General features: G+C 35.6%; 1 protein-coding gene across 1 annotated transcript in view; it reads left to right on the top strand.

Annotated features, from left to right (window-relative positions):
• The window catches only part of LOC114342869 (neurogenic locus Notch protein), a 490,390-nt gene that overhangs the window by 385,548 nt on the left and 80,736 nt on the right, over window positions 1-24,106 (top strand). Inside the window, exons 6-7 of the mRNA XM_028293768.2 lie at window positions 3,676-4,032; window positions 11,536-11,691. Of these exons, the coding sequence (XP_028149569.1) occupies window positions 3,676-4,032; window positions 11,536-11,691 (513 nt within the window). The remainder of the gene's footprint in view (window positions 1-3,675; window positions 4,033-11,535; window positions 11,692-24,106) is intronic.

Genomic DNA, 24,106 nt, shown 5'->3' with positions numbered 1-24,106 from the left:
GATAACAGTAAAACCTCAACCTCGTTTGAAAACAATTTGGTCAAAAATAAAAATATTTGCACCGTGCTTAGTGGTTTTACAACAAAATGAAATATGAGAGTATGTATTGCATTGTTTAAATGTGATATGAATACTAAGGGGTTTTGTTGTTTATTACAGCATCTACTATGACCTCCTTCTCCTAAGTGCCTTCTCTATTGAGGTTGGCGATCAATATGGCAAATTTCTCTCTGTTCTGGGATTGATGAATTAAATCATTTCCTGTTGTGTTTGTTCAATCTCTGATGTTTCGTACCCAAGATTGTTTCTTTCTTCCTATACCCCTTTTACCTTCGATTTTGCCTTCTAATATTACCAGGAGCTGCTGAAATTCCGTATGGCGCATTATGTGTCCCTAGATATGACGTCTTTCTAATTCTGATTGTATTGACCAAATGAGGACGTGTGTTCATTATTACCAGTACTTCTTCATTCGTAGTATTGATGGTCCAGCTGATAGCACATCCACATTTCGAATGAATTCAGTTTGTTGACGTCATACTGCTTTAATGTCCAGATGTCACAGCCATATATAGAGACCACACATAACACTTTAGTGTTCTCAATCTTATTGTGACTGATAACTTGGGGTTACAGAGCATTTTACGCATGTTCATGAAACCAAACCTTGCTATTTCAATGCGTATTCTAATTTCTTTTGAGTGGTCTAGCTGACTATTTAACTCTCTGCCTAGGTTGAAGCTTTTAGAACTCTGAAAGGTGATACCATTTATTTGTATGTTGGGTGTAATTTGTTCATGGGGGTTCTTGTGTAATACCATGATTTTGGAAAAGCTGAATGTCTAAGCCCAGCCTGTGACTTTCTTCTGATAATATGTTCATCAATATTTTTAGTTGGTCTTCTGTTTCCGCCAATACTACGGTGTCATCGGCTTATCTTACATTGTTAATGATGATTCTATTGACTCTGGCACCTTCAGGGCGATCTTTAAGAGAAGCTCTGATGATATGTTCGGCATAGACATTAAAAATAGAGGGGACAGAATGCACCCTTGACGCACTCCTACTATAACCTACAAACAATAAATGTTTCACTGGCAAAATCTTTCCACCAGCCAACGTCTGAAACAGTTAATAATCTATAAAAAATAAAAAGTATTAAGGAAAGATGTGGTTCTTCCCTTCAAGCAGTAAATAACTTACAAAGTAGATGGGGAAAAAGCTCATTAAAAAAATATTTAAAACCTGCCATTGCTACTGGATCGTTAGTACATACGAAAGAAACGAAGCCTCAGGATCTTTCAAGTTAGCGTCGTCTTCAGGATGTGCAAAACCTAGTTCAAAGAAAAGGGAAAGACGGGGAAGCAATTACATTGAAAAAAAATCTGCACCACCGCTGCCAAATGTGCAGTCCTTGGCGAAATAGTAAAATATGTAAAGAAAGAGACACAGGCCAACGATTGCATCGAAGATAGAGAAAAAAATATCCACAACAAAGAAAGTTAAAAAGGAACCAGCACCTAAACTACCACTGTACTCCTAGTTCCAGGCTTAAGAATGTCACTAGCTGTTACTGAGCTAATGCTACTATATTCATTCAGGACTTATTAAGGATGAACTTACACGGCCATATCAGTTGATATATTATTGTAATTGACAAAAGATCTATATAAGGCTGTGCAATTCACACAGTCGTAGTACAATATTTCGAATATCAATAGAAAACCCTAAAACTGTTGCATAACTTCCATACACATTGTTAAATCTTTCACATGCGAAAAATAATATACATTTTTCATTGTATCAAATTAATAGTAAATACTTGAGAGGATCGGTACGTATTTTTGGCTGCAATGCTATTCAAATGGGGATTCATTTTTTTCGAATCCTGAGAAAACTAATAAGTATTTTTGAAAAATTTAAACGCAGAATGAAAGATCACGTTATTTGCGAGGGCCGAAAGTCCCTGAGAACTTCTATAATGTTTATTTTAATAAGTTACAGGGGTGAAAAACTAAGAGAAAATTTAGTGTGATTTTTAATTTCAAATATATTATTCAAAATAAACTTTTTATTTATTCTAAGGGACTTTCGGCCCTCGGTAATAATTTTGATTATTACAGACACTGACAATCAGTGACAATTTTAAATATTTGCCATTGCATCGGGAATATGTTGAGTTATTGATTAAATATTATTGAAATATAGTGTATTTGATAAATAATTGATTTAAGACGTGAACTTAATAAAAAGTTATTTATTGTGTATTATTTGTGGAAGATCCAAGCAGAGAATACATCAGGATAATATATTCTGTGATCCAATTATTTTGTTGTTAAAGATGTTCAAAATTGTAAGCGTTCCATAACAATATATTATTAAAAAATCACTTTAACACTTTTCTTCCTTTCTCGATTGAGTATTAGTCTTTGTTGTACAAATAAATTATTACAATCACTGAATACATAGTTAGTGAAAAAATTATCACATTTATTAACTGAATTAATAATTTCCAATTATAAAAATAACAGTTATCCAAGAACATTCAAAACCCATCTCTTTAAATTAATGACATTTTCAAGTAGAATGACATTCTAGTAATGTTTACATATCAATACCAGTGTGAATTTTACTACACGTAATTTGCGAGTAAAGACAGAAAAAAGTAGGGATACACGTAAAATATTTGCGAATTATGTACCCATAGCCTTAACCTCAATATTAAAAACGATTCCTTAATCAAACCCTTAGTAACAATTCCTACTTTAGAAGTACAGACATTTTCTTAAGCACTGCAAACGAAAACTCTCTCTTGTGTTAACCTCCACAGGCAATAGATCTCTCTCTCTGGTCTTGGAAGAAACGTGCTTTTTCGGTCTCTCTCGGTGAAAGACTACTCAAAAAGAAGCAGTACTGTAAAAAATACCACTAATCAGTTATAGACAAAACCACGAATCCGCTGAAGGCAATTAGACCTCTTACACACAAGTCCACAAACTCAGAATTATTTTAACAATTTCACATGTACATGTAATTGTACACATATACAGTACGTAAATCGTTCAGCTGGACATAGGGAATATACATTGATAGAGTTGTGGCAACTGCGCTAACCTGTGTTAGTTGAAGCTTCTGTTCGAGTACAAGTTTTTGGTGCAATAGAGCTGTTAGAGCGAATAGAGTGAGTGAGTTTTGAAACAAAGCTGTCCATAAATACATCAAAAACAAAGTTTATAATTAATGAGTTAATAATTTTACTTTAATTTTTAAAATATTTTTTATTTAAAAACTAATTTCAAAACTACTAAACACTTTCCCCATTCCCTTAGGCCAAAAATATTAAGCTACTACATTGTCATATTTTGACGTTAATTTGTGTCAGTCGAAATGAGTTGTCAATTTTAAGGTTAATTCCCCTTAATGGTAACAACCATATTGTCATCGAGAGAGCTCAGTTGCCACAATTATCTCAATATAATACAACGTAGGTATTTATGTATCTAAATATATACAATGTGTGTTCCCTATGTCTAGCTGAACGATTTACGTACTGTATTAGGATAAACACGATAAACTCACACAATTTGTAAACACATGTCTTGATTTTAAACTTGCTTTTTTTGGTTATATATAAACGCTTAGAGAACACATTCTAACGGTTTCTCATTGTTCCAGGTTTTCGTGGATCCAACTGCGAGGAAAACATCGACGACTGCCCAGGTCACCAATGCCAAAACGGCGGAGTATGCGTCGACGGCGTCAACAACTACACCTGCAAGTGTCCTTCGACGTACACGGGGACGTTTTGCGAAAGAGACGTGGACGAGTGTTCCATGCGACCATCAGTATGCCAAAACGGAGCCACGTGCACCAACAGCATTGGCGGATTCTCGTGTATTTGCGTCAACGGATGGACTGGTCCGGATTGCTCGGTTAACATCGATGACTGCGCAGGAGCTGCTTGCTTTAATGGTGCCACGTGCATCGATAGAGTTGGTAGTTTCTACTGCAGGTGCACTCCTGGAAAAACAGGTAAGGAATTTGTAATACCAATTATCATCATCATCATAATTCCTCAACCCCTTGCATCCTCTGTTGGTTATAGGTCTTCTCCATATTCTTTCATTTTTCTCTTATCTTGTGCCTTCAGAATCCAATTTCCCACTGTTTTTCTCAAGTCATCCATCCATCTTTTTGGTGGTATACCTCGGTATCTTTTATCTTTTCTAGGTGTCCACGCTATGAGTTGTTTGGTCGACCTATTATCATTTAAACGTGCTACATTTTCAGCCCACCTCCATTAGGCTTGTGCAATTTTTCCTATGACATCTGTCACGTTGGTCCTCTCTCTCTCTCACTATCCTATTTGGTACCATATCTCTTCTTGTTATTCCCAACATTGCTCTTTCCGTTTCTGTTTTTGTTATTCTCAATTTATTTGCATAATGGTTAGTGTGGGTTATTAGCAGGTATTGAGCGAAACAATTAATAAAAAAAATCAAAACAAGCAATAAACATATTACAACACCTGCTAGTGCCTTCCGATAGCTTCTATTGGTAGAAATGAATGAAAATTCTCATAGGTGCAATAAACATATTACTAATACACACATGTTCAAATCAATTGGTGGTTAAATAGCTCAAAACGATAACAGGATAAATAATATAGGTAACAACAAAATATAAGGTAAAAATACAAGGTACTTACAATCGTCAATCAGGACGCGTCGACGAAGTCACTATTTTACGTCTTTTCGCGTGGGCCGTCTCAATGTTTCTCTTCGGGGGAAGAATTCTTTGGACCTCACGTGGTTGAAACGTCCCTTTCTTGAACACTTGTGGATTTCGCTAGTATGCAAGGAACAACACAAGCGTCGACAAGGGAAAAAAAGGGATATGATTTCGAACTATTTAAACAATCAATTTATCGGAATTCCAACAGTTAGTCAAAGTGGTGGTTACGGAACCATTTGTTATTACCGGCAGTATGCATTGGTTGTAAACTTTTTTCTTCAAGCAAATCGGTAGCGTTGTGAGATCCAGCGTCGTATAGGCTTGGGATGGGCAGCATTTGGCAAGATGCAACATATTCTAAAGAGAACGCTACCGATTTTTAATACCAATATCCTGTTTTAAATTTATACCGATCAATTGCTGGTGTGGGGAACGTAAAATCCTTCGAATGATATATGGCCCTTGTAGAGACAGCGTGACAAACGAATGGAGGCGCAGATACAATAACGAGCTAGAGTCTCTATTCGGAAAAGAAAATCTAGTCAAATATATAAAGGCCAATAGACTCAGATGGGCAGGGCATGTGATACGCAGTAACGACAATCGCCTTATAAACAATGTGTTCTGGGAAAGGTCAGATGGAAGGTCTGTAGGGCGGCCTAGAACAAGGTGGAAAGATGCAGTCAAAGAAGATCTAGAGAAAATGGAAGTGCGACAATGGGAATTAGTGGCACAGGACCGACAAACATGGAAGGCAATAGTAAATGTGGCAAAGACTCACGAAGAGTTGTAGCGCCATTGATGATGATGATTGTTAGTTCCTTGGGATTTTTCCTTAAATTATTAGCTTCAACTAATAATAGCAATAAATTTATAACATTTATTTACTTAACCGTACAAATTTATATTATCGACTGACTTCTACAATCTTATTTATCTTTATGTATAGTCGGTTCAGTCGTTCTGGAACCCCATGGAAGTTTTTTGACAGTGTTGACCGCAATATAATCAGAGGAGTAACCAAAATGAAAGACGTTAAGGAACAGGTGGCAAAACTCAAATGGAAATTTGCAGGTTACACCTTCCGACAAGCAGATGAAAGATGGAACAAGCAAATAATGTACTGGCGACCATGGGAACATAAGAGAGGAAGAGGAAGGCCTCAGATGAGATGAAACGACGACCTCAATAAGCATGCTGGATCCAGATGGATGACCACAGTGCTGGATAGAAACCAGTGGAAAAGAAAAGGGGAGGTCTATGTCCAAATATGGATAGATTAAGGGCCGGTTGTTCGAACGCTAATCAACATTGATCACTATCAAATACTTAATTACTGTCACAACTGTCAATGTCAACTTTGGTTGGGTTGCCGAAAACATAATTATTGATGACAATTATGAAATTAGTTAATCAATTATGTTAATAATTGTTATGTTAATTGACTAACTAATCTCATAATTATAATTAACTATGTTTTCAGCAACCGAACCAAAGTTGACATTGACAGTTGTGTCAGTAATTAAATATTTGATAGTGATCAATGTTGATTAGCGTTCGAACAACCGGCCCTAAAAGAGTCGAAGATTGATTGATAGACAGCTGTGGATCGAGTCGTCGCGTAGCATGTTCGAACAGGAGCGTAGCAAGCGCTTGGCGTAACAATACTTCTTCGTTCTACTTATTTTTAATACTGAACATCATTCTTAATAACCGCATTTCAAAAGCCTTCAATTGTTTGGTGAAGTATTGGAAAATCAAAGCTTTATTCATCTTTCTCTTTCTATTCTACATCGAATGTTCTCATTTGGTGTTGATCGTTGTTCCTAGTTTAATGATGAAATAGAACTGAACATCATTATAAACAAATAGCAGTAAACAATGCCTATAACGCCTTAATAAAATTTTAAACCAAAAACTCCATAAGAAAGCCCTGAAATTAGTCTATCCACCACTACAGAAAGAACCCAGTACCTTCTGCTCTATCACATATACTGGCAAGATAACAACAAAAATAGCCAGGTACATAAGAAAGAAAGGAATAACACCAGCTTTCAGAACTAACAACAACTTAAGCAAATATATTAAGAACAATAAGAGCCGAAAGAGAAAACAACTACAGAGTGGTGTTTACAAACTAGCTTGTGGTGACTGTCCGAAAACCTACATCGGTCAAACTGACAGAACCTTTGACAAAGGGATAACAGAACACAAAAGGGCTTTCAACAATAGAAAACAGACACTTCTACATACGCACTTCACCTTCTAGATCATAATCATTCTTTTAATGAAGAGTTTCAAATTCTGCATATTCAAAATAAAGGCCTTAAGCTATCTATATTAGAATCTATGGAAATAAATAAATTAAAAAAATACAGATATAATTCTGAATGACCAACTCGAGACAAACAGCTCTCCACTGATCAACATCTTCAGTTAAAGACTTTAAACAGGAAAACACATAGTAAACTAAATCACTTGAGAAAGGTACGCTGCCGAAACAGCTGTAGTCACATAGTTATAATAAATTTTGTAGAAGTATAGAAAACATACGTTTTCAGTGTTTTATTGTTAGGTCCTGTTTTCTGTTAATCATACTATTCGTCTCTATGAAATTTTAACCACATAAAGAGCCTTCTGTTAAGATTTAATCAGCTTTAGTTGCATTTATTGATAGCTCCTGGTATAAAAGTTCGCCAAACTCTAATTGCAAGAAATCCACTGAGCTCTGGTAGACCACACCTTCAACAGATTAAAGTGATACATAAATCCCCGCAAGAATAACAATGCGTTTCGTTTGACATATAAATACACGATTCGTATCGAGTTGTATGTTGAAATTAATAACAACAATGATATTATTGACAAAATATGGAAATTTCTTGGGTTTAAAAGTACATACAGAATAATTTTTTTACTCACGGAAAAATAAATTAAAGTAAATGCATTTATATATATTTATATATCTAATCAAAAAGAATTTGTAATAAAATTAAATAAAAATAGCTTATAAAAAGACATTAATGTTGCACTTTGACGATATTGCCATAGTCCAACCATAGATAGATGTCTCAACACCGGAACCAAACCATAAAAATTCGCATTGTACCCCAAAAACCAAATCCTAATAAAGGTCCTCGATACAGGACGAATATGAAGAAACCATACGAAATGTCCTCAGAGTAATTCGAAACTCAAATTAGCAAATACAGGATGTATTCGTTGCTAAAATGTTGGTCCATCCACAAAATAAATTCTAACTTAAAGGACGAGAGGAAAAAGCTTGAAATTCATGAATTAGCCCCAACCAATTTGCTTTTTTCCTATAAGAGAAAAAACTAAAACTCAATATCGCAACCAAAAAAGGGAATTCGCTGATTAGAAACTGTTAAGCGAAAAATCCATAGTAAGAAAGTCCATAGTAGAAAATGTTTACAAATTGTCTGTTACTGAGAATATTCCAAAGAGTATAAACAATAATTAACGTGTAGAAGAATTCATCTCTTTCGAATATTGTTCAGATCGTTTTTAATTACATTTTTCATCTCGCAAACCTTTCAATTTCGCAATGACTGTTCAATTTGTCTGAAACGCACCGAACAGCTAGGTACTTATTGAACTATATATAGAACGCCTCCTTCTGTCATCTTGGAGAAACAACAATTGAGCAATATAGAAGTAAAAGGTGAAAAATAGAATCGAATAAAAATGATCGTGTACTGACAAGACAAATCGTGCCCAGTCATTCGCCTACGATAATTCAAAATAAACGATCGGTCGATGTATGCATGGATCTCAAATCGAGATAACCACTCTCTGTATTGAATATATTAGATCATTAGAATTTGATTTTAAGAGGGGGCGGAGTTGAACTGATTCGTAATAGAAGTATTGTAGGCATACTCACAAAGGGTGGAGACTTCTGACATAGGTAACCAACAAGTTGACTACCTCAAGGAAAAATGTTTCGTTGCTCTTATAATTTTTCATTTAATCAAAATAAACGTGGAAATTGGTGTTCCTTCTCTTGTCCATATCTAATCCTTTGTCACTCTGTCTATTATTAAAATAAACCATTATCATCCAATCACCCCTAAGAGAAATAAATAAATAAAATGCTATGCAATATCTTGCACATTTATTCTAAAAAATGCATATTGCTATGAAAGTTTGCATAAATACGGCATGAGAGATCGGACAGAAATGGAAAATATGTAATAGAAGAAGATAAAAACGAAAGATGGTAATCAATGCAACGTGAAATAGCGTTATTTCCCTCAAAAGTTGTGATTTGCGATCCTTTATGCTGATAAATGCAGAGGGTTGGTATTTAATCCTCTTCTTTGGTCCGTATTAAGTTGTAATAAATCTGTATTTATTATAAAACAGTATTTCAATTCTAATACCATTACATTTATATATCACATACGGTGGCGAATCACAACTGATAACAATTATTACAATACTGATCTAACACACTATTTCGAAACATGCATGTCTGATCTTCTTCTTCTTCTTCTTGACTGGCTTTACAACTCGGGGTGAGTCTTCGCCGCATCCACTATGGCCCTCCATCGTCTGCGATCTTGCGCTTTGATTTGCCATTGTTGTACCCCAATCCTAGATAGATCGGTTTCAACATCATCCTTCCATCTTTTTCTGGGACGGCCCACTGATCTTCTACCGTCTGGTCTCTCGAAGAACACTGTCTTTAGCACTCTGTCTTCCTCTGATCTTACTACATGACCTGCCCATCTTATCCGATTAGCATGTCTGATAATAAATATGAATTATCATGTCTTTGCACCTAAGTCTGTATTTATACACAAGAAACTATATCAACAACACGTACAGTTCAATGTCGTGTTTACTTATTGTTCGTGGTTTTCTATAAGGTTAATATACAAGTAATAACAATGATAAAAAACTTACAGATAAGTAAAAACTTTACAGACCGACTTTCTGTATAAGACTATGGTATATGGGTTGCAAAGGTACTACTAGTACCTCCTGATTTTTTTGTATGATTCTTCTTAAAACCCGTAATCTTCCAGTTAGCTCTGACTTTTGAACGTCGGAATCTCATATCAAACAAGACGGACGTCCATGAGCGATAGTTTCGGAAGGGTCCACTCACTCTTACGAGTAGCAATTTATCAACGGTTGATGTTTCTCTGTAATTAAAATACCATCAAAAACTCTGATTTACCTTTAATAACACAGATGCATTCCTTATAATAACACCCTGTTCGTAACGTATGGATTTTTCAGCGGGCACCAATTAAAATTTGACTTATAACTGTTTTTGTAACGTTTGTTCACTTCTTATTAACTCGCTTTTAATAGTACTGTATAACGTATCACGTGCTAGTTCGTTCTCAACAATTTATTTCATTGCGTTTCATTGCGTTTTGGCCGCTCTAGCTTAATTTTTGTATCTTGCACATCTTGGAAACAAATACATCTGTGTTTAGTTCCTTTGTACGAGTTTCCAGTGATTTATTTTCGGTATTTTTAATTAGTGCTCACTATATTCTTTTTCGCCATCTATCGTCCATTTTTGCACATAGGCTCTATCAATCTCTATCCTGATCCTGTCAAACATACTTGCAATTTGTTCCGGCTGTTTTTTTGATGTCATCTATCCATCTGATCTTCCTCTTAGTCGTTACCTTTGCAGGGTATCCAATGTTGTAGTGTGGCATTACAATGTTCCAATTCCGACATGGGCCTTTTTGTCAAGCAGTATGGCATGTGAAGCTCCATTTGAGTTTAGTAATTTTTGTTGTGATATCCTGTTTTGTTTTTGATCTTACCCAGTCGTTTCCCTTTCTATCTGACAGTCATATACCTAACATTACCGTTTCCATTGCTCTTTCTGTTGTGACTAGGTTTTCATATTTGCCTACGTTAGGTTCCAGATTCGACATCCATGTTATGATAGGAAGGATGCATTGGTTGAACACTTTGCTCCTCAAGGGATATTTTGCGGTTATTTCCAAGTTTTCCAAATTCTGCCCATGCCAGTCTTGGATCTTCTATTGATTTTCGCACTTTGGTTCTATTTGTCAAGTTTCAGAATTTAGTCTACATGTAGATGTACCTTTTCTATCTGATTCTGACCTAGAAGTAAAAGAAGACCTAGAACGTAGTTGGATGGCGTGGAAGACGTCATGAAAATTATGAATGTAAGACAGTGGAGGAGAAGGGCACAAGATAAGTCTGAAGGGAAGGCCATAGCCAGACAAGCAAAGACCCATCCAAGGATTGATGCCAAAAGAAGAAGTTCTTTTCTAATTGTTTTATTTAGTTCTACGTATTCTTGAGTAAAGCGTTTGTTTTCCGCTAGTAGTTGTCTTCTTTAGCTCTTCTGTTCTTTGCGACCTGTAGTCCAGTTTCGATAAGGTTTTATTTACGTTTTTGTTAAAGTCGTCAGTTTGATCCTGATTGCATGGAGGAACGAATGGAGACCTTTCGAATTTGTTCTTACTTTGAAGGTATCTATCTACGTTTTTCCAAGATCCTTTCGCAGCATATTCTTCTTCCAGCATTATCCAAGATCCTTTCGAAGTATATTCTTCATTCATTCGCAGAAGTCAGCAATCATCATAGCTATTCCGCTATTCGTACTTTAGAGACGGCTGATTTAAACAGTTCATTTGTTGTATATCCGTACCATTGTCTTAGGTTGCTCAGCCATGATATCCTACGTCTCTGCAACATATTATAAAGTTGTAATTTACATATCACTTTTAGTCGTTTATATAATTATTGTTATTAATTGAATGCACTTTTTTCCAGGTCTTCTGTGTCATTTAGATGACGCTTGTACCAGCAACCCATGCCATGCCGACGCTATATGTGATACCAGTCCTATTAACGGATCATACACTTGCAGCTGTGCTTCAGGGTACAAAGGCATCGATTGTTCCGAAGATATCGATGAATGCGAACAAGGTAAGAGCAATTTTAGCTTTTTAAATTAGGTTAGTAACAAAACAATAAAAGTCAAATTAGAAGAAGAACCAACTGATCCAATTGAAGCTGACAATTGGATAAGACGGGAAGATTCCCTGAGTCCTCCATTGTTCAACAGCAAATATACTAAGATGTAAATTGAAGGTGGAGGGTCAGATAATAGAACAAGTGATGGAGTTTAAATATCTAGACCAGTGGTTCCCAACCTTTTATGTCTGGCGACCCACCTTCTGATGTTTTTTCATATTCGCGACCCATCCCTCATCCATGATTATATATATGTACGTTATTCAGCTACTGTAAGATCTACGCCACGACCCACCTGAAATCCGCCCGCGACCCACTGGTGGGTCGCGACCCACCGGTTGGGAAACGCTGATCTAGACATCACACTATCTAGCTACGGAAAGCTCGAAACAGAAGTAGAAGAACAAGTGAATAGAGCAAACAGAGCCGCAAGTTACATGAATGAAGCAATATGTAGAAATAAAAATATCGGGAAAGATATGGCAGAATTGTGTCCTCTCCGGAGTTCCACAGGGAAGTATCATTTGCCCTCTTTTATTTTTGATTTTTGTCAATGATTTAAATCAACTGATAAACGATATCTCAACATGTTTGGTTCGGAATCCATTAGATAATTTTTCTGATACAATAAGCGTTCGAGTAGAAAACGTGGAACAGCAATCAGGCTGTTATGTCACTCAATTTGCTGACGATACCACAGTTGCACTAAATTCCAATAATTTTTTTCATGTAGTACAAAAAGCAAACTGTCTTATAAAAAGTATGACTCATTACTGTTTAAATAATGCCCTAATCTTAAATGGATCAAAGACCAATATGGTAACCTTTTCACCTTCTACTATGCAGATGAGACCATTAGTAAAACTTGACAATGGGTCAGTGGTAAATAGCCAGCCACTCCACTAAGTTGTTAGGTGTTTACCTGGATTCTAATTTGTCTTGGAGCTCTCACGTTGATTATGTAGTGGGAAGATTGAAGATTGTCTGTGCACTGTTATGTTCTATGGCAACTTAGGAATTTTGTCTCCCTAGATATCTTAAAACTTTACTATTTTGCTCATGTACAGTCAATTTTGCAATATTGCTTAGTTTGTTGGGGAAATTGCTCGCTAATTAATGAGGTGCTTGTTCTTAAAAAAAAATCCGTACCATGACGTTTAGAAGGCGCTTGGATTCCTGTAGACCAGTTTTTAAACAATTAAATATTTTAACTGTAATTTCGCTGTATGTGTATATTTTCAGTTGTGCTGTTTATGTAAAGTCACATAGATGCAATTTTATTTGCAGAAATGATGTTTCCTTAAACAATTTTCGTTACGGAAATGATTTGGTGACCCCTGCTCGCCACTTGACCGTTGTGGGCAAGGGTCCTTACCCAACATGCGTTCGTTTGTATAATAAATTACCTAATTATGTTAGAGTCAAATATTTATGTATTTAAAAGAACAGTTAAGGACTTACTTCTGGTAAACACTTTCTATTCGTTGGAGGAATACTTGCAGGCATCTTTTTAACAATTTATATGCTTTTGTGTATATTTTATATGTTTTTATGTTAACTGTTTTTATACGTACTTATAGTTTTTACTGATCTTAGATTGTATTTGACGCATTTCAATACTTGTAAAAGTTAGATGAAATAAAGAATATTCATTGATTGATTGATATAAAACAGTCATCAGACCAATAATAATATACGCGGCAGAAACACGGCCTGACACAGACAGAACAAAAAGAATGCTAGAAACAGACGAGATGAAAATCCTTAGAAAAATCGATGGTAAGAAACTATGGGACAGAGATATAAGCACAGATATTCTACAGAAATGCAAGGTGGAGAACATCAAGGGCAACAAAACATAATGGCGACAGACGGTTCCCCAATAGGAAGACGATCAGTGGGAAGACCACGAAAAGGGTGGAACGACAACTGGAGGCACATTGAAAAACAGGTAGGGTCGTGTCTACACACAAAGAAGAAGAAGAAAATATTTTACAACCCCAGACTCGTTATTTAACAACCTTACTTATATCATAACAACTAATACAAAGGTACATAAGAAAATAAACATAAACCTAGCATCTTATCAAAAAGAATACCTAAAATCACTAAACAATGTTTTGAGCCGTGTGTTATCAAAACTTTATCTAAAGGACTTCTTATTGAAAAGAACCCGATTTAAAAATAAACTGTTGATTTTATTACATAAATAATTAGGATGTGGTAAACCTCAAAGACCCAAACATCAAATTTTAACGGCCGCGGCCGGCCGTATCTTATCGTAGCACGGAGGGTACCAGTACCACCAAAAAATATTTTTACGACTTTTGTAGGGGCTTCAACCGTGTCCCGCTGTGTGACAATGTTGCATTTGTAATCAAATATCTATTATGAAGGAACCCTCCTATACGACTGGATTTTTTTATCGATTAAGATGAATATAATGAGTGGGTGGTGTGTTCCAATAGGGCCTCCCCAAAGAAACTGTTATATTTATTAACAGAATTTCTTTTGGATGTAGGTACATCGTACAAATATAAGTTTGCGATTTTAATTTTTCTTTACTAATGTAGAATGCGTTTATTACTGGACACTTTGTGGACCTCTTATGAAAAATTTTCGAAAAGTGCAAAATGCATTTCATTCTTTTTTCTTCTTTACGTGCCATCTCCGAGACGAAGGTTGGCAATCGTCATTGCTATTTCAACTTTTGACACTACAGCCCGAAAGAGTTTAATTGAGCTGAATCCAAACCATTCTCTGAGATTCATCAGCCAGGACATTTTTCTTCTCCTATGTCCTTAGTTGAATCTTGCCTTGCATTATTAATTTTAGGAGTTCGTATCTGTCACCACGTGTTATATGACCCAAATATTGTAATTTTCTTATTTTGATGGAATCCAGTATCTTCCTGCCGTTGTCTATTCTTCATAGTACTTCTTCATTGGTTATTCTGTCTGTCCAGGAGATTCTCAGCATTCTTCGATATGTCCACATTCCAAATGCTTCCAATCTATTGAGACATTGTTTATTAAGAGTCCATGTCTCCACACATATAAAAGAACAGAAAATAAATAACACTTTAGTAGGTACTCGTTTTCTAAGATTTAGGCTGAGGTCTCTACTACATAATATTTGTTTCATATTATTGAATTCATTCTTAAGACTAAAAACTAGACAATAATCTTAGATATATGGCGTAGATGATGTTTATATACTAGATATATGAATCGGTGCAGCGGTAATGGATTTTGACAAGAGCTATGAGTCATGCCGATTAGATCATAGCTCTTATCAAAATCCATTACCTCTACTACTCTTTCAATATGTTCGTTTCCAATATGCGGGTGGATATTTTGGATGTTATGATATAGTGTAACAGTATCATCGGTATGTCGAAGATTCCTTATTGATGATATGCCCTAAGATTCCTTATTCATACGCCATCAATCTTGATGCCTTCATTCTCCTCTTCCAGTGCATCTACTGAACAGCAGAGGCGAAAGAGCGCAGCCATGTCTGACTTCCTTTGTGAAAGATGTAATAGTTCTATAAGTTTGTCATGTTAGATGGTGTCGAACGCTTTTTCATACTCGATAAAGCAGTCGTAGATGTATTTTTATTGATCCATGCATTTCTGAACCGAGAATTGCACTGCAAAGACGGGCTCTTCTCGCTTTGGAACTCGGTTTGTTGGAAAGTGTCATAAAAATGAAGTTCGTTCCGTCAGTATGATGGAAATTGACCGAAATCGTTCTAAAATCTCCGGTCCGAAACAAGAATGACGCAACTGCAAATTTTGTCAATTCCCGTTTATTGCGTAATAACTTCTAAAATACTAAAAATACCAGGTTTTTTGTAAAAGGTATATTTTAAAATACCCTAAAAAAGGGTCACAAGACAAAACGTTTTCGGATTAAGAAATCCATCATCAGTGTTCTAAAAGCCAAAAATTGCATGCCTGAGCCACCAAAATGTATTGGGTAAAAACCCTTTAAATGTAAACGATTATGTTGTTTTACATATTTATATAAAATTCAAATGATGTTAAAGATATGATCTTTAATATGATATCTTTAACATCATTTGCATTTTATATAAATATGTAAAACAACATAATCGTTTACATTTAAAGGGTTTTTGCCCAATACATTTTGGTGGCTCAGGCATGCAATTTTTGGTTTTTAGAACACTGGTGATGGATTTCTTAATCCGAAAACGTTTTGTATTATTGTGACCTTTATTTAGGGTATTTTAAAATATATATTTTATAAAAAACCTGATATTTTTGTGATTTATGGTATACAGTAAGTTTATTTTCCTCGTGGATTTTCTAAAATACTGTGTACAGATGATACAAAAGCGACAGAACAGTAACTATGTGACGAGTCACTACAGGGTAGCTGCGTCGTAATTGAAATACGCGCCATTTTAGACCTTGTTTCAGATGAATAATGACGCATAATAGGGTTGAAAATGAGTGGGATTAAATCAAGATAATGAAATTCGGACCAATAGGCATGAAAATCAAAGCCATCGCTGCAAGAATAAACGGCATACTAAATATTTAAAAATAGTTTTTTTATACAGAAAAATTTTAAGATCAAGAATGACGCAACTGTAGATGGGGATGAAAATGGGGAGATTAAATTAAGATAATGAAATTCGAACCAGTAGGGATGGAACTAACAGCCACCATTGTAAGCATAAACGCCATATCGATGCTCCTGGACGTTTACTGTATATTTAATCACTATTTTAAATATTTAAAAAATTTTAGATGAATACTGACGCAACTGTAGATAGGGTTGAAAATGGGGGGATTAAATTAAGATAATGAAATTTGAACCACCAGGGATAAAAATAAAAGCCATCATTGTAAGAATAAACGCCATACCGATGCTCCTGGACGATTAATCCGTTTTAAATATTTAAAAATCGTTTTTTTTTGCTCTCCTGAGAAATTTGCCTTTTTGCGGTTACGTCATTCTTATTTCGGACCGGCGATATTATCCTCAGAGTATTTTCTATTTTCCTTTCAAAAATTCTATTTTTTTTTTAATTAAATATACCTTCTGAAGGATTTTAACTAATTTTTTGTTTTTGATTGTCGCTTTTTTGACACCTTTGACAAAATGAGCATAAAAGCATCCAACCAAGTCCACCCCGTATATTACTCATGCAATCTAGATAAACACAAAAAGTGCACTGGTAGTAACCGGTTATTGCTACACACACTTTATACCATCACCATCAAGATCGGCAGCGATCGCGGGACTATTTATTCAATTTTATGCCATATCGACATGGACACATCCAATGGCCTTTCAATATCATCCAACACTGACGTATTAATCTACAAGATACCGAGTTTAGCCAAGATGGTACGTACGAGTGAAGATTCTTCACTTGCCGTTATTTTCGAGCTGAGATTTTGAATGCAGTCGGTTGCATTTGCATTTGTGTATTCAAAAAGCGATGATATCTTGTCGCAGATCTGCCAAGGAACTAATTCTAAACATATATTTATTTAAGGGGGGGGGTATGGTTTAAAATATTTAATTTTTTTATTATTTCAAATAAAAGTGAATACTTTCAAGAATACTCTCTGAAAATTTCAAAATAATCGGAGTAAAATTACCAGAGATACAGCGTGTTGAATATCCCTACCTTCGACTCGTTTTGCCGCGACTTCGCGCCAGCACGCTTGAGCGTAGTGAGAAACGTTAAACAACTGTTCGCCTTCTCTTTTGTAGATTACTCCTCGATTCAAAAAACATATTCCAATGTGCATCACTTTACGATTTGGCAGACAAATAAGAAGATGAAGATGCAGTTGTCAAAACTTTAAACGCATTTTTCTCAAAACTGCTTTTTCAAATGCGGTGGACATTGTAACTGAAAAACTACTCGGCCGATCTACCTGATATTTTGCACAGATTTTCTTGAGACATTTCATGAGGTAACAACGTCGAGCTATTTTTCTTTTTTTGCTTATTTTTTGTTCAACAATAATAAATCTGTTGATTTTCACAAAATTTTTACCAAAAATTTCATTTTTTTTTTTATTTTTGAGTGATACCAAAAATTCAAAAATCATAAATAAAAAACTCGACGTTGTGACCTCGTGAAACTCATAAGCTAATTAAATCTGTTTGAATTTTTTGTTTCGTATGATCTAGTGACGAGTTCTGATGTCCACCGCAAAATCCATTTTTTTGTGAGCTGCAAAATTTGTCACCAATGGCTTACTTTTCAATATTTTGGATTGAATTTTTTTATGCATTTCCGCCACATGCATTCGTTGTTCCTCTTTCTTTTTCACTGCCCAACATTCAGTTCCGTACATCATAGCCGGTTTTATAGAATTTTCCCTTCAGCTTCATTGGAATTTTTCTGTTACACAACACACCACTCGCTTCTTTCCACTTCATCCGTCCAGACCTAATTCTACTGCATGCATCTCCATCTATTTCTCCATTACTCTGTAATACCGATCCTAGGTACTTAAAACTATTGCTTTTGACAATCATTTTACCATCCAAAGATACGTAGTAACTCCATCTTTAAATGAACATTCCAAATACTCTGTTTCTGTCCTACTAAGTTTTAAACCTTTTTCCTTCAGAGCTTGTCTCCACTGTTCCAGTTTTTGTTCTAAGTCTCTGTCACTATTTCCTACTAAAACGACATCATCAGCATACATTAGGCACCATGGAATGCTACCCTGTAGTTTCGCTGTTATCTGCTCCAAAACTAATGAGAATAAATAAGGACTAAGCACCGAGCCTTGGTGCAATCCTACTTTCACCTGAAATTTATCAGTCTCTCCCACACCTGTCCTAACACTAGTCGTTACTCCCTCATACATATCTCTCACAATTTTTACATATTCGCCAGGGACTCCTTTCTTATTGAGTGCCCACCACAGAATCTCTCGAGGAACTCTATCATATGCTTTCTCAAGATCAATGAATACCATATGAGCGTTGGTCTCTTTCATGTATTTTTCCATCAGTTGCCTTACACCGATGGAAAAATACAGGAATAAAGAGACCAACGCTCATATGGTATTTATTGATCTTAAGAAAGCATGATTCATTGATCTTGAGAAAGCGGCGATAAAAATGGTAAAATTCGTAAAAGCAAAAGGGGAAGATGGAAGACACTCAAAGAAATGGGAGACGCAAAACATTGACATTACAAATAACACAAAACTACGCCTTGTTCGAGCATTAATATTGGCTATTGCCTCCTACTCTTGAGAAACGTGTACCATCAAAAAATCGTATTCGAAGCGAATAATCGCATTTGAAATATGGGTCTACCGTAGAATGTTGCGCATACCATGGACCGCATATCGCATAAATAATTCATAATTCAATACTAGAAGAAATTAACATAAAAACTAGACTCACCACAACTATCGACCAAAATATACTAAGATATTTTGGACATGTAACTAAAAGAATAAGAAGGCATGTAACGAATGGTAGTGAAGACAACGTAGCGGGCAAAAGATCCAGAGGAAGATATCTAGCACGATGGTCGGACCAAATAAAGAACATGACCGTATTCTCATTCTCCGAAGCAAAACAGCACGCACAGGCGAGAGATACATAATCAGAGAGAAATGGTTAGACCATTTCTGTCTAAGAAGCTGCCATAGAAGAAGAAAAGATAGAGGGGAAGGATATTTATGGTATTTACATAGCTGGACAGAAAATGAGAGCGTTTAAAATATATAATTTTTCGTAATAATATGTTCTCCTTTTTGGTCCAAGGCAAGTTCTATGAAACTCGGATCTGATCTAGTTGCTGGCCAATTTACCCTACTTCTATTATACCCAGTTCCTACCCACTTTCCATGTCCTACCCACTTCTATCATATTTTAATGTTGATGGATTCGACCGTTACTTGATGGAAGTTCATTTTATCTCACAATAAAACACTGAAAAACGTTTGTTTTTCTATACTTCCACAAAATTTATTACAACTATGTTATTACTACAGCTGTTTCGGCAAAGTGCCTTTCTCAAGTTGAGAAAGGCACTTTGCCGAAACAGCTGTAGTAATAACATAGTCTTAGAAAATTCTTCATTGTATAGAAAAACAAACGTTTTTCAGTGTTTTATTGTGAGATATTTTAATGTGTTTGACAATATCTCGTTTCTGGAATATTTTGTTCAGTTTGAAGACTTTTCCTCGCACTTATTTTGTGCTCTATTACCTTCCATTTCCTCCAGACCATAAAATAAACCCTTTCAATTTTCATTTACCACCTGAGAAGCCGTTTAACGCATATTTTTGTCCAATTGTGAATCTTGCAATTTTTTATTTACCTCGTTTAATTAAAAGAAAATATGTGATCAAAAGTCAATCAACAGCAATCTTTCAATTACTCGTTAATTGAAGATCAAACTAGTCATTAACCTCTGACACAGCAGATGCGACGACATCACCGAACAAGACTTTCAGCAGCACTAATTAACGACCTTCAATGACCTTTATTTGATCTTAATTTGTCTGTCGAGGTATCGCGGTTACCTGAGAAATGACGGCGAGCGGGTACCTAGATCAAGATTCTAATTATTTTAATTTCCTCGTGTGATTTAATCGAAATGGTGATGGATTATCATCGTATAATTACGCGAGGGATATCGGTAGCTGGTGTAAAATGAAGATGGACTCTTGTGTGTTTTTGTTTCGGGAAGGTTATTAATCAACTATTTGTAATCTAAGATTTCTCTAGCGCCAGAAGCTAACAGAATGTAAATATTAATTGAATATAAGTTTCAATAAGAACGAGTTGGTTATTATTATTGAGCAATTCAAATTAATTTTGTGATTCCCACAAGATTCTTGATCGTATACTAAAAGCAAAACAAATATCGTTGCACACGTCAGTGCACTTGTAGTATTTAGAATTTGACAACAAAACCTTGGATGCATTGGATATTATAAAGAGATCAATGGCTTTCGTAATGGCTTCGGTACAGTAGAAGCTCTCTATATAGTTTCACAACTCTTGTCCAAAAATGTCGAGACTAACAGAAAGATCTTTTCGTGGCATTTATAGACTATGAGAAAGCTTTCGACAAAGTTAAACCTAACATTCTCGTGGAATGTCTAAATCGAAAAGTAAGCGACAAAAATGATATTAACGCAGTGAGAAATCTCTCCTGGAACCAACAGGTTGTGGTAACATTAAATGAAAATAGCACAGGTGCGCAACAGGTAAGTAGAGGAGTGAAACAAGGCTGCGTATTTTGAGCATTACTATTTAATATTTACTCCGAAGACTTATTTTCACAAACATTTGAAAACTGCACAGAAGGAATCAAAATAAATGGTGGAAATATAAGTAACATTCGTTATGCCGACGATGCAGTCATTATCGCTGAAAGTGCGAAAGACCTGCAGACGCTACTAAATACAGTTTGGTTTAACAATAAACAAAAAGAAAACAACAAAAACCATAATTATCAGTAAGAGGGTAAAGTCATAACAAGATCCAGATATATTGAACGAGTTAACAAAATGAAATACCTATTAAGAGTTAGGATTACTGAAAATCTAAATCCGAAATCAGAAATTCGATCAAGAATAGAGCAATCAAGAGTAGTCTTTTTGAAAATGAGGAAATTTTTGAGTAACCAAAGACTCAATCTGCAAATCCGATATCGGATGGTAAAATGTTATATCCACTCTATTCTTCTTAATGGTGCCGAAGGACTGTTAATGTTGACTTAATGAGAAAGCTGATAGCTTTTTAGGAGAATTTTGAAAATCCATGGATCGACCATATTACGAACGAAATGGTGTTGCACAGAATGGGAAGAGACAGAGAACTTAATCACCATTAAAAGAAGAAAGACGGCATATTTGGGGCACATACTTAGAAATGATAAGTAAGAGTTATTGCACCGGATTATGAAGGGTAAAATCTAAGGAAAAAGAGGTCCTGGTGGACGACAAATATCCTAGCTGAAAAACATTCGCGACTGGACCGGATTAAACACACAGACGCTTTTCAGAAAAGCAGAATATAGAGACGAACTGCCGTCATGACAGTTCTTAGTTTGAGGTATAATGGCTTGAAAACATTCACGAGTATGATGGAGATTTCTTCAAATTTGTCAATCGACCTCTTCTTCTTCTTCTTGTTTAAGTTCCATCTTCTATCGAAGGTTGGAAATCATCATGGCAATGCGGATCCTGTTGACTGCCGCTCTAAATAGCTCTGCACTACTGCATTCGAACCATTCCCTTAAGTTCTTAAGCCAGGGTGTTCTTCGTCTTCCCACATTTCGCTTTCCTCGGATTTGGCTTGCATATCCTTGCAATCCACCTTACATATCCACAAATTCAACTAAATGAAGAAGCTGGTATCAGTTAATACAGCCAGATTTTTCCATGTGTTACGAAGAACATATTATGTTCATCTAATCACGAAGAATCTACAGGAAACATGGAAACTGACTCAGCCGTAAGTATTTTTAGCAGATCGATAAAGCTATTCAATGTCTTTTACAGAAATTACTTTGACGGTGATGACAGCAAAACGTATACAAATGCAATGTATAGCAAACCTTATGGATATGATTTCGTTATTAATGAATTGGAGTGTGTTCTTCACGTAGTATCACCTATATGTATCACCGTATAATAGAAATTAAAAAAAAAATACATTATTAAAGAAGGAAAGAAAAAAGTTGAAGATTCTAGTGAATTCCTCTAAAAAAATATTTTGCGATCCTGTGTAAATAGGTATGTCTTTATAGAATGTCAATGTTATAATAAAATACAAAAGAAAATATAGTTAACGGATTAGATTATACACTAAAAAAATCTGTCGGTACATTATTGATCTTGAAAACCATCTTGTATTAACTAGTGAACCGTCATGTGGAAAAACTAATACAACAGAAGAGTTTCCGATCCAAGTGTAGATTGGTGCGCGATGATGAAGGAAAAGAAGAAGAAAAAAAGGGGATTATAATCAGAATAAAGCTCGAACAACAATGCCGTGTCCAATCGGTACAGGTCGCTGATCTGGTACTCGTTCTCTTCACTATATCATTTTTTCTAATCATTGGCGTATCATTAAGAATGATCTATATGCACATTTTCATACAGTAGTCATCTTTATTCTAATAAAGGAATCGAAATGAGACTAAATATAATGTATAAATTATTTTTGAAAGTTATCTTTAGTAATTACTTTATTTTAATAGAATTCTTAGTTAAGAATTGATGTGGAGCAGCGCATTAATACTGTGAAAACAAATTATGTAACAGGCGATAGGCTGTGCAGCATAAAATTTAGATATTAATGGAGATGTGAAAAATACAGAGAAATCTTCTTATTAACTTTGTATCGTCCATTTTTGGACATACGCCTCTCCCAACTCCGTCCTTCGATCTCTATCCTGAGCAACATACTTTAAATTTCTTCCAGCCATCCCTTTTATATCATCTACCCATCTCATCTGTGGTCTTTCTTTTGGTCGTTTACCTCTGTAAGGTCTTCAATGTTGCATTGTGGCGTTTTAATTTTGATATTTTTGCCTAGCAGTCTGGTCTGCGGAGTTTCTTATCCAGTCGCTTCTCTTTCTGACATTCGTATGCTTAATATTGCCCTTTCCATTGCTCTTTCGGTTGTGGCTAGTGTGTTCATTTTTGCCTTAGTTAGGGTCCAGGTTTGACATTCATATGTCATGGTGGAAAGGATGCGCTGATTGAACACTTTGCTCCTCAAGTATTGAGATAATTGAGGGGATACAGGGGAATACCTGGGGATAATACTGACTGAAGAGTGCATATTGCAGAAAATAGGTACAAGTCGGTTAAATTTATTATTGTGGTAGAGGACTATACAAAAAAAATGGAAAGATACACCACTAAAAAAAGTATAGTTGTTACAAAGCGTGAAAATGAATATAGATTCAAAACAAGTAGGTATATTCAAAAACGAATTTTTTGGCAAAGGAGCTGCAGATATACCAGTTACAGTAAGCGTAGAGGGAACAGCTGTCCTGGATAGCTTTTTAATAACAATTGCAGATAGTACAAATTAAGATGTTTTGCTGAAGATGGGGAAGGAATACGACGTCATAAAAACCATACAAACGAAAAAACTGGAATATCTAGGCCACATAATGAGAGGGGAAAAGTACTCCCTGCTAGGGCTCATAATCCACGGAAAAATCTCGGGAAAGAGAAATGTGGGACGTAGGATTTTCCTGATTGCGAAATTTAAGGGAGTGGTACGGGTGCAGTTTAATACAATTGTTCAGAGCTGCAACCAACAAAGTTAAGATTGCTGTGATGGTAGCCAACCTCCGATAGGAGACGGTACTGCAA

This window comes from Diabrotica virgifera, chromosome 5 (assembly GCF_917563875.1).
Source record: "Diabrotica virgifera virgifera chromosome 5, PGI_DIABVI_V3a".
NCBI classification, from domain to species: Eukaryota; Metazoa; Arthropoda; class Insecta; order Coleoptera; family Chrysomelidae; genus Diabrotica; species Diabrotica virgifera.
The sequence above is the reverse complement of the archived record's forward strand: the minus strand, read 5'-3'. Positions and strand labels throughout refer to the sequence as shown.